The following is a 12,494-nucleotide window of genomic DNA, read 5'->3' as shown; positions in this document are numbered from 1 at the left end:
CGGAGGGAATCCGGTTTGGGGATCACAGGATTTCATCTCTGCTTTTTGCAGATGATGTTGTCCTGTTGGCCTCATCAGACCAGGACCTCCAGCAGGCACTGGGGCGGTTTGCAGCCGAGTGTGGAGGGGCTGGGATGAGAATCAGCACCTCCAAGTCCGAGGCCATGGTTCTCAACCGGAAAAAGGTGGCTTGCACCCTCCAGGTTGGGGGGGGAGATCCTCCCTCAAGTGGAGGAGTTTAAGTATCTTGGGGTCTTGTTCATGAGTGAGGGAAAAAGGGAGCGTGAGATTGACAGACGGATTGGTGCATCGGCAGCAGTAATGCGGTCGGTGTACCGGTCCGTCGTGGTGAAAAAGGAGCTGAGCCGAAAGGCAAAGCTCTCGATTTACCGGTCAGTCTACGTTCCTACCCTCACCTATGGTCATGAGCTTTGGGTCATGACCGAAAGGACAAGGTCGCGGATACAAGCGGCCGAAATGAGTTTCCTCCGTAGGGTGGCTGGGCGCACCCTTAGAGATAGGGTGAGGAGCTCAGTCACCCGGGAGGAGCTCGGAGTAGAGCCACTGCTCCTCTGCATCGAGAGGGGCCAGTTGAGGTGGCATCTGTTTCGGATGCCCCCGGGACGCCTCGTAGGGGAGGTTTTCCGGTCCTGTCCCACCGGGCGGAGGCCCCGGGGAAGACCCAGGACACGTTGGAGGGACTATGTCTCTCGACTGGCCTGGGAACGCCTCGGTGTCCCCCAGGAAGAGCTGGAGGAGGTGTCTAGGGAGAGGGAAGTCTGGGCATCTCTGCTTAAGCTGCTCCCCCCGCGACCTGGCCCTGGATAAGCGGATGAAAATGAATGAATGTTTGGACTCTATGTTTCAAGGACGTTGATTACTCCAGGTATTCCTATGGACTCCTTTTTGTGTTTAATCTATGAAAAGACTATGTTCACGACTCAGCTGAAGGTTTCGCTGTTGTTTTTGTTTGTGTGTCACAATAAACTCACTGAACTGAGTGGATTGCTTCGGCCTTATTATTGGTCCTACTAAACTCCTGACACTGTCTGACAGCTCCCTCCCCTACATTCTGAGTTAGCTTTATAGACACAGAATGTGTGGCCTGCATGTCCATATGTGTCCTATTTAAAATGTATGAAGAGAAAAAATGGACCACAGCAACCATTGATTGTTGTGCGGCTGAAGCCTTGTATCCAACAAGAAAGGGAAAATGTTCCATTTGTAAAACTGCAAGGATTTGTGTCATTGGTTCCCAAACAATTAAAGTATAAAAGTGAAATTCAAAAGAGAGGATCTGGACAGACACAGAAAGACATGTACATTTACAGCGACTTACAAGTGAGGAAAAAGGCAAGCAAACAAAATCTAAGTCAAGGAGAAAAAGCAAAGTACTATCAAAAAAGTGTTTCTGTTTCAAGAGATGTGAGTACGAGAGAGAAGTGCAAAGGATGATGCGGAGGAGTTCTGTTTTCAGCAGTATTTTAAATATTGAAAGTGAGTTGACTGAGCGTGCAAGGTTTATCTACAACATCCTGTTTTCTAATCCATTCCAATATCTAATCATGCAGTTCAACATCTAGATTTGTGACTCCAACATTATCAACATTTTTAATGATTAGGTTCAGGCACTTCACACACATCTGTAATAAAATATAAAGCAAATGCCTCAAGTGCTTTTCTTGCCTAAACCCTAACCCTAACCTTACATGGAGCTCTGGACTCAGGACTGCAGCTTGTAATTCCTGGAACCCCCATTACTCACATCCACCTCCTTTTGAAACACTCTGTAAAAAATGGGAGACTTGTGACCATTTTTATATACTTTGATTTTCAGGTCAAATCATTGGCACTTTTTGAAAATATTTTTAGTTTTTAGGAAAGGGTCAACAGCAAGGCCTTAAAAAGGCTGAGAGAATCTTTAATGTAACTCATCAAAACCTCTGATAAAAACATCCCATGTGTTTTCATATCCAGTTTTTACCTTTTTTCAGGAAAAATGTAATCTCTGACTTTAAAATAGGGGTAAGAAAAGTAAAAAATCATCCTAATTTACCTTATTATTGTTGCACATAGTGCTACAGCACAACCTGCATAAAACATAGCAGATATCCACACAAGATTTTAAAGTAAAACATGTTTCACATGTGCCCATGTGGAGTAATAATGTAAAAAGAAGTAGAAATCTGAAATTAAAATGTCAGCATACTACATATTAATATTATTGACAACATATTGGTATACATGTATCTGACCTACTTCATTTGTAGAAAAACAGCAAAGACCACAACATTCCTTCCCAATTAAGTGTTTTTTTTTTAAACCTGTTGTATTTAAAATAATAATTATGGTGAAAGCTTTCTGCACTGAAACAATTTTGATATGAATTTTCTTATTTCTCTGGACTGCATGCCATAAATAATAGGATTGAGGCAGCCAGGGATTATATGACCCACAATGGAAGAAAGTTTTCTGTAGTTTGAATATTGAGGGAACCGATGCAAGACGATGATAAGCAGTCCACATAAGAACATAATTAAATATATAAAGAGATGAGTGCTGCAGGTCTTCAAAGCTTTGCTATTTAAAGATTTCGTTTTACTGGTCAAACACACGACTGTAATTTTAGAATAGGTGAGAACCATGCTGCCTATAGAACCAGTGAACAGCAACACAGTGAAAATGAGGCCATAGATATTATTAACAAACACATCTTCACAGGACAGTTTAAACAGGGAGGCATTGTCACAGTGAGAATTTGTGATGAGAGTCCTGCATCGGTTCAGTCGTACAGTCAGACCAAGCAGAATTGCAACCAAAACAAAAGCCACTCCCCAGGCAGAAACCGTCAGCTTAATCACCATTTTATTGCTCATTATCACAGCGTAGCGCAGTGGATTGCAGATGGCCACATATCTGTCAAAGGCCATAATCATGAGCACAGTGTGGGCAGTGGTACCAGACAAGTGTGTAGTGAAAGCTTGGACCACACACTCATAATAACTTATAAGGCGTTCAGAGGGGGGCCTCAACATATCTATGAGCAAACGAGGCACCATGATAGAGTTTCCAATTATGTCGTTGACCGGCAGGTTGCAAAACAGGAGGTACATGGGCTGGTGGAGGCTTTTGTCAATGCAAACCAGGACTAGAATGCTTACATTGACTAATATAACAAACAGGTAGAAGAAGAAGAAGAAGAAGAAGACAGGGTATGTGGAATCATCTGAGACGTTTAACCCCTCCAGCTGCAGGGTAAAGCTGTTGAATGTGTAGTTTTCCATCAACCTAAAACAAGGAAAAACAAAGTAGGAATTTTTACCTGTCACATACAGTTGGGTCTTTCCAACTCGGATACAAGATACGAAATTTCGCCAAATTGAATTAACTAAAAGTAGATAGTTCAGAGAATGTTACTTTCAATAGTTTAACAGCTTCACATATTGAAACTGGATTAGGAATTAAATCATTTTAAGCATTCAAATATTACCTTTTATTTTCTTCTCATATCGGTACAGTAGTTACCAAAAATTCAACGGTTCGCTTTCTGCCAGAAGACCACGAACTCTGTCTCAGTTTTTATGAAGACAATTTCTCATCTGGGGAGCTATTGCACAATGTGACAATCAAGATAACAAATTGGTGGCCATAGAGACTGTCAACAGACAAGGATAGGCAAGAATGCTAAACTCATTGAAGAGGGTTACCAGTCATAATCAGCTGAGCATCACTGAGGATTTAGAGACAACAAAAGCAGTTGTTGAGGTCCATTAATGACAAACATGTTCTCGCCCACTGTCCTCATGATTTGTGACCATCCTGCATTTTTAAAGCCTGAATTAATATAATTAAACAAAGATGGATCAATGCTTATGAATTCAACTGTGAGCAGTGAATCCACCAGGACACTATATGAATTAACTATTTCATGGTTTTCTGCATTAATTGGTCATAGAATGTGCCCTGATCTTCATCTAAGTCACAACAATAGAAAAACACAGTCTGCTTAAAATAATAGTACACAAATATTATATGTTTTCATGTTTTTATTGAACATAACGTGTAAACATTCACAGTGCAGCGTGGAAAAAGTATGTGAACCTCTAGCCTAATGACTTCTCCAAGAGCCAACCTTGTGTTGCTGAAAGCTGTCCTGCCCTTTAAAAACACACACCAGTCTTGGGTTTACTGGTTTCAAGAAGCACTGCCTGATGTGAACCATGTCTCGAAGAAAAGAGCTCACAGAAGATCTACGATCAAGAATTGTTGACTTGCATGAAGTTGGAAAGGGTTAGAAAAGTATCTCCAAAAGCCTTGATATTTATGTGTCCACGGTAAGACAGACTGTCCACAAATGGAGAAAGTTCAGCACTGTTGCTACTCTCCCTAGGCGTGGTCGTCCTGTAAATATGATTGCAAGAGCACAGCGCAGAATGCTGAATGAGGTAAAGAAGAATCACAGAGTGTCAGCTAAAGACTTACAGAAATCTCTGGCATTTTTTGTTGACACACCTACAATAAGGAAAATATTAAAAAGTATATATATACAGTAAATATTAAAGTACATGGGAGGACACCACGGAGGAAGCCATTGCTGTCCAAAAAAAATATCACAGCACGTTTGAAGTTTGCAAAAGAGCACCTGGATGTTCCACAGCACTACTGGCAAAATATTCTGTGGACAGATGAAACCAAAATTGAGTTGTTAAAAAACACACAACACTATGTGTGGAGAAAAAAACATCAAAACCTCATCACCACTGTAAAACATGGTGGAGGGAGCATCATGGTTTGGGGCTGCTTTGCTGACTCAGGGCCTGGACGGATTGTTGTCATTGATGGAAAAATTTATTTCAGAGTTTATCAAGACATTTTGCAGGAAAACGTAAGACCATCTGTCCCCAACTGAAGCTCCACAGAGGATGGGTGATGCAACGGAACAATGATCCAAAGCAAGTAATTCAACAAAAGAATAACTTCAACAGAACAAAATACACTTTCTGGAGTGGCCCAGTCAGAGTCCTGACCTCAACCTGATTGAAATGCTGTGGCATGACCTTAAGAGAGCCATTCACACCAGACATCCCAAGAATATTACTACACTGAAATAGATTTGTGAAGAGGAGTGGTCCAAAATGACTCCAGATCGTTGTGCAGGTCTGATCTGCAACTACAAGAAACGTTTGGTTGCTGCTGAAGGGTCAACCAGTTATTAAGTCCAAAGGTTCACATACTTGTTCCACCCTGCACTGTGAATGTTTACATGTTATGTTCAATAAAAACATGATAACATATCATGTTTGTGTACTATTATTTTAAACAGACTGTGTTTTTGTATTGTTGTGACTTACTGTAGATCAAGATCAGAGCACATTTTATGACAGATTAATGCAGAAAACCATGAAATTCCAAAAGGTTCGCAAAGTTTTTCTTGCCACTGTACGTGTAAGTAAAAACATTGGCAGTGTACATTATCTGACGATTTGCACAATGTTGCCTTGTGTTACAAACAGGGCAAACAAGTACGAACAAAAAAGGGTTTATTAATAATAATAATAATAATAATAATAATAATAATAATAATAAGGTTCAAATACAGGGGACACGGGGAACTAATGAGAAAAGGGATCTAACAAACAAACACTAATAAAGTAACAACCAAAAGAGACCTGAAACATGGTAGAAAATGCAAACAAAACCATAAACCAGACATACAAAGTACCAACAAAACATTCAATGCACAAAAATACACAAACTACAAACTTTTGGGATGCAAAAGAAATCCAACAAACCAGCGATGAGTGGAAGACTGAGGGGAGCTTATGAAGGGACGGAGACTAATGGGTAAAATAAATCCATGATTAACGAGTCTGGCGAGTGGAGGAAGGGGAAGTCCAAGTATGGGCAAACAGGAAGTGACAGGAGAGGGAGTGACAAAACAAAAACAAATCCAACACACAGGGATGAAGGAAGGAATCGTAACAGCCTTGTGCATGGGTGTACTGTGGTTTTTGTATACTTGTCCTTTTACTGGGCTGTAGTGAGTGTCCTAGTGGCTTTAGTGCTCCCAGGTGTTTCCAGTGACCAGCAGGTTAATAGATTTAAAAATAACAGTAAGTCGTTCAGGGAGTTATTCAACCTCTCTGCAGGTAATCCAGTCTGCAGTCTAGACTACTGTTCCTATGTTTACACCTTCTGTGGTGACACATGTATGTATTTGTGAGATATGACAGTGATACTCTTGTTGCAATATGCTGGTTTATGTTATGTATTTTATAACACAAACAGCTCAATGAGCTCTATTTGTGCAATTCATACACTCAGTGAGTGCACTACAGAAATGGGTATAGAATGTGGGTATTGTTGCATTAGCACAACGGCTGTAATCAGAGGGATAGTCATAACCAAGCTCCATCCAATTGTTTTTTTTATTGAAGTGAATTTTCTCCATAACCTTTCTCGAAGAAAGGTTATGGAGTCCCTACATTTAAAAAGCTGTGGGTAACCATTAAAATTAGTGCAATGCTATGTCCATTAAAGTTGTTTAGCCACCAGCAAATTTCAAAAATATTATTTTCATAGTATGTAATAATCACCCAGTGGTTCATTACACTTTGACAGGGAAGTGAGACCCTGTTGACTCCAGGAGCCTTGTGTTATCATCTATTTCTGGTCCTCTCTTTGCTACCAGAGGACTAATTACCATCAGAAACTGTTGGTAAGTGTTTTGATGTGAAGCAGCTCACAGTGGACTTCATTAAGAACTGCCATTGTTGTCATTACTGGCAACTGTGGCAACACAAACACACAGTGATGAAAATGGGGGACAGTTTCCCAACATGACACAGCTAAAGTTTTAAAAATGTGTCTCCAGCACCTGTACAGAATAAACATGAAGAGTTCATAAAAGTCAACCTTGTATGTCCATATTTATTCAACACAGTGCTAAATACAGACCCAACTTGACTTTTTTGACTTTTGTCAAATGGAAAATATTTTCAACATCTTTGACATACCAAAAAGATGTTGAAAATATTTTCCACTTGACAAAAGTAAAAATCAGTCATGGGTCAGACAACAATTATAGCCACCTGCTTAAAATCTGTGCAAGGGAGTCTTGTTTTTACATATATATTTAACAAATCCTTAAAGCATATGTGTCAACTCAAGGCCCGCGGGCCACATCCAGCCCGGCGTGTAATTATATCGGGCCCGCGATATCATTTTATATATTATTGTTATTAATGGTCCGGCGATATGAAGTGCTGGTAACACAATAAACTACGGATCCCATAATGCAGTGCTTCAGCTGCCTTGCCGAACACTTCCCGCGTTAATCAAGTTTGGGGTAAGTATGATGCTGCAAGTTATCGTGAAGCTAGTCCTCAGGATGCCAAGTGATGTTGAAGTCAGTGTTCCCGAATATGCACTTTGCTGATAAGTGGGCGCACTGCGCACTGAGTTCTCACTGCGCTTTGGTGACTTTGACAAACAAAAAAAGAATTTTTCTGTCGATGTGGAAACTTCACCTGTGCAGATTCAGATGGAGCTGATTGAGCTGCAGTGTAAATGAGTGAAGGTAAAGTACAACACTGCAGGACCCGCACAGTTTCTTCACTCCATTCCCCCCAGCTCCGTCTACATGCGACTCGAACCTCACACCAAACATAAACTTTGTTGCCAAAAAAAGATGGCGTCCTTTTACAGTTCCTCCCTCTGCCCCTGTCTGTGGGTTTTGTTTTGTTTCTGTTCTGTGTCTCACCCTCCTGCCACACCCACATATGGACTTCCTCTTCCCCCATTCTCCACCCACTGCCGGACTAATTGACTCATTCATTTCACCTGTTACTTCCTCCATTTTACAGGCACCCCTCAGTCCAGTGCTGGTTTGTTGTCATCTTTCATGCTCACTCATGCACACGATTCCTGGATCCATGCCACTTGTTTGTCAGTTTGTCACTCACTCTTTTTGGACACTCGGGACTCTGTTTGTTTTTCGCCCTGGACTGTGCTTCGTTCGTTTGACCCTAGTTTTGTTTGTGAGTTTATGTTTGTAAGTTGCCTGCCTTATGCGGTGTATTTTTCATTGTTACTTTATCTTGTTTACTTTGTATGTTTGTTCCCGTTTGCCTGCCTTCCGCAGTGATTTTGTTTTTTTTACTTTGTACATCTCGTTTGTCCGTTAGTTTCTTGTCCACCTTAGTGCGTAGTTTTTCGCTGTTACTTTGTATGTCAGGTTGTGGTTTTGTTTGTGTTTACCCACCGTGTTTTCGAACAAACCAGCCATTATCGCGACCATGGAATTGTCACATTCCACCACTGGTCGCTTCGCACTCCCCCCCCCCCAGTCCGTGTTTTGTGTGCTATGGGGGCCTGGCGGATATCCTGGAGGTGGAATATTTGGACCTGTGTTGTAGTGCGGAGCATTTGGTTGGTTGGCTGCACTCAGAAGCAGGCCTGGAGTGTTTTGAGGCACTTTGCAGGGTAGCCATCAACGCCTTTTGTGAACAAGGAATACTTGATGACATATCCAGAGTTTCAGTGTCTTAAAGATGCTGTGATGTCTGCTCTGACTCCCTTCATGCAAGGGATTTGTTTATCTGCCCCGCCTAGCCAGCACCATGTGCTCCCCTCCTCCAGTACTCTCAGCCAGCCCCCGATGCCATTTTTGTCAGTCCAGCAGCCCAGGCTGCTTTGGTCATGGATCCGGCTCCAGTTCCTGTCACGGATCCGGCTCCAGTTCATGTCACTGTTCCTGGTTCTTCAGCTGTCGCTGCAGTTGCAGCTACCTTGGTTGCTGCAGTCACCGCTGCTCTGGTCTCAGCTGGTGCTCCAGTCCCTGCAGCCGCCATCGCCACTGCTCGAGTCCGGTTCCCAGGCGGGTCGAGGCTGAGGTCATCGTCGCCGTCTCACGTCCAGCTCTGATAAAATGACTGAAGAGCAAAGACAACTGAATGATTTGATTTGTTATTGCTGAAAAGCACAAATTTTATTTATATTTCCAGGTTTTGTTATGCAGCATGTTCATAATTTGAATTTGTATAATTTTGACAGGATATATTTTTATGGAGAGCAAAATCTTTTGGGATATTTAAAATGTAAATGTATTTTTTTTATATAAAATGAATTTGAATGTTCTTTTAACGTTTACTTTATTTCTAACTTGTATAATTTAGACAGGATATATTTTTATGGAGAGCTAAATATTATAATTTATTTAAGGTTTGAGTTAATTTATTCCGTAATAATATTCCTGTCTGTTTTAATTCATATTTATGTTAAAAAAAAAAAGTTAGGTTTTATAAGTTTAGTTTTAGTGTGTTCAATAAATGTTTATCCTGTTCGGCCCGCAACCTAAAGTGTGTTTTGGATTTTGGCCCCCTGTGCAATTGAGTTTGACACCCCTGCCTTAAAGGCACAGCATGTACCAAAAGTATGAAAGGATGCAGTAATGGTTCCTGTCCCCAAATGTAAGATCAGAAATCTTAAGGAGACTTCAAAATGGGTTCTTTGGGAACTTTATTACAGCTACAGAATCTGTCATCTGAGTATAACAATCATTTTCAACATTGTTTTGAATGTTGTCACTGGTGAGTGACATCACGTGGTGGTTAGTTTCTAATATTACATGACTTGACATGATCATCATAATGATAGTGTGTGTGTGTGTGTGTGGGGCAGAAGTCTTGTCTGCTTATTTTGGTGTACAATGTTTTACAGACACCGGTTGTCTTTTTTTTAGTCCTAGTTTTCCTTTGTAGCTTCTTCTTATTTGATGGCCTAATGGAATTCTCCCTGGCTGGGTCCAAAAAACACACTGTTCAAATTAAGCAATTTCCTGTCTGCATTTCTTTTATTTACTTCCTAATATAGATTAAAGCATTGATGATGACAGCGGATAACAGGATGATGTACACACTCAAGGGTGGCACAGGTGAGATGAACGCTGGTCTAGTTTTAAGATTTAGAGTTTCACAAGTTAGACTGAAGAGGTAATTTGTTTTTCATTTTCGTTAACTGCTGAGTTTAGGTCCACAGTAATTACCACTGAACATCAGTACTGTAACTGTGTTTCTGATGTCTGATGTTTAAGTTTTGGTGTTGGAATATATTTTTATTTTTTTTGGAATGTGCCTTGGAGTGCAAGATAAATATCGGAAGTGGTTCTGACAACAAACTAATCAATCAACATCCTCAAAAACGTTACTTTTGTATGCATTTTTTATGTTTTTGCAATAGTGCTTTCACTAATAAGTGTTTTGTCTTTAGGAGTCACTGTAGCTCTCCATCCAAATGAAGGATAAAACTGTACATACAGACCTAAACAATATTAAACAGCTCAAAACATTTATTACAGTTAGTAGAATACAACAAATTCATTGAGGGATAGGGAAAGTGACAGGAATTTAGCAGGTGTTTTAGGATCCTGATTTGAAGAGGGAAGAAAAAGCAAAGCTCAAACATTGGGGAAAAACAGCAAAGACCACAACATTTCTCCTTAATTACTAAATGTTTCTAAAAACTCATTTTCTCTACATTATAATTATGATAAAATCTTTCTGGAGTGTAACAACTTTGATATGAATTTCCGTATTTCTTGAGACTGCACACCATAAATAATTGGGTTGAGGCTGCCAGTAACAATATGACCCACAATGGCAGAAAGTTTTCTGTAGTCTGAGTACTGAGGGAACCGATGCAGAATAATAATGAGTAGTCCAGACAAGGACAAAACAAGATACACAAAGAGATGAGTGCTACAGGTCTTTAAAGCTTTGCCGTTCAGAGACTTGTTTTTACTGGTCAAACACACGACTGTAATTTTAGAATAGGTGAGAACCATGCTGCCTATAGAACCAGTGAACAGCACCACAGTGAAAATGAGGCCATAGATATTATTAACAAACACATCTTCACAGGACAGTTTAAACAGGGAGGCATTGTCACAGTAAGGATTAGTGATCAGAGTCCTGCATCGGTTCAGTCGTACAGTCAGACCAAGTAGAATTGCAACCAAAACAAAAGCCACTCCCCAGGCAGAAACCGTCAGCTTAATCACCATTTTATTGCTCATTATCACAGCGTAGCGCAGTGGATTGCAGATGGCCACATATCTGTCAAAGGCCATAATCATGAGCACAGTGTGGGCAGTGGTACCAGACAAGTGTGTAGTGAAAGCTTGGACCACACACTCATAATAACTTATAAGGCGTTCAGAGGGGGACTTTAACATGTCTATGAGGAAACGAGGAACCAAGACAGTGCTTGCAAATATATCATTGAATGGCAGGTTGCAAAAGATGAGATACATAGGCTGGTGGAGACTTTTGTCAATGCAAACCAGGACTAGAATGCCTACATTGACTAATATAATAAATAGGTAGGAGAAAAACAAAAAGAAAAACACAGGGTACATATAATCCTCTGTGACTTTCAAACCCTCCAGCTGGAGCGTAAAGCTGTTGAATGTGTAGTTTTCCATTAACCTGAAACAATAGAAACAAAATAGGAATGTTGATTTGTCACATACAGTTAGGCATTTCCAACCCGGATACAAGATATCCGTGAGCAAATGTTAACAAAGTAGATACATTTTTTAACACAGTGAGTGAATATTTAAAGTGAAAATTCTTTATTTGTAAAAATCAGTAGAAAGAGAATGATAATTGATAATTCATAAAACTTACACATGCTGGAAACGATTCAGTGATTAAATCATTAAAAAAATACATTATTACCTTTTATTTCTTTTATCATGCGTGTAGTTACCAAACACTCAGCAGCCCATCTTCTGCCAGAAACCCACAGACTCAGCCTTTATAAGGAGATTTTGCCATCTGGGGAGGAATTGTGCAATGTGACCTCAAGATATCAAGTTGGTGGCTGTAGAGGCTGTCAATAGACAGATTACAAGAATATTCAACTAATTAATGAACTTGAGAAGTGATCACAATCAGCTGTGTACAATTTCTTTCCTCCATCAAAGACAAACCCACACAGCTTTCAGAGATCTAGAACACTTTTAATGTACACAGAGCGGCTTGGTCCAGCCACAACCTAAGTCTGACAACAGTCATGTTACACTATTGATGATAGAGGTGACAGAAGTCTGCACTTTTGTGATCTAGACAAATAGGCTATAGCTATGACTATCATTCTCCACTTATTATAGTGTTGACACTTGACCCAGATTCCCTCAGTCCTCATGTCAACTGTAACAGCAGCATCCTGTCATGATTGATCTGATTGTAAACAGTATCCTTACTCATGTTACAGGGGCATTGAGTTGGTACACTGCATATCCATACTTACTGCAGAGTCCATTTACCAGTTTTTCTTATCACACCTGGGGGGCCTGTGATTTTCTGAGGGGGAGTCATTTCAATGTTATTTGTCAGCACAGGCATCGGAGGGGTAGGCCTGTAGTCATTGAGTACTTTTATGTTGAGTTTGTTGGGGATTGGGATGATTGTAGAGCGTTTGAAGCACAGGGG

At 40.5% G+C, this 12,494-nt stretch overlaps 2 protein-coding genes across 2 annotated transcripts; both read right to left on the bottom strand.

Annotated features, from left to right (window-relative positions):
* Positions 1–2,345: 2,345 nt before the first annotated feature.
* On the bottom strand, positions 2,346–3,287 carry LOC113160384 (olfactory receptor 146-like). The gene has a single exon (XM_026357606.1). It carries the CDS (start codon positions 3,282–3,284, stop codon positions 2,346–2,348), a length of 939 nt encoding a protein of 312 aa, XP_026213391.1. The 5' UTR covers positions 3,285–3,287.
* A 7,256-nt stretch (positions 3,288–10,543) lies between these two features.
* Positions 10,544–11,500, bottom strand: LOC113160383 (olfactory receptor 146-like). Its single transcript, XM_026357605.1, has one exon. The coding sequence runs from the start codon at positions 11,480–11,482 to the stop codon at positions 10,544–10,546; it is 939 nt and encodes a 312-aa protein (XP_026213390.1). The 5' UTR covers positions 11,483–11,500.
* Between the last annotated feature and the right edge of the window lie 994 nt (positions 11,501–12,494).

The sequence above is a fragment of the Anabas testudineus genome, chromosome 10 (genome assembly GCF_900324465.2).
Source record: "Anabas testudineus chromosome 10, fAnaTes1.2, whole genome shotgun sequence".
Classification (NCBI taxonomy): Eukaryota; Metazoa; Chordata; class Actinopteri; order Anabantiformes; family Anabantidae; genus Anabas; species Anabas testudineus.
The sequence above is the reverse complement of the archived record's forward strand: the minus strand, read 5'-3'. Positions and strand labels throughout refer to the sequence as shown.

Bases quoted from the DNA above. Each gene is read 5' to 3' on its own strand.
- LOC113160383 (XM_026357605.1), bottom strand. From the start codon at position 11,482: ATGGAAAACTACACATTCAACAGCTTTACGCTCCAGCTGGAGGGTTTG.
- LOC113160384 (XM_026357606.1), bottom strand. From the start codon at position 3,284: ATGGAAAACTACACATTCAACAGCTTTACCCTGCAGCTGGAGGGGTTA.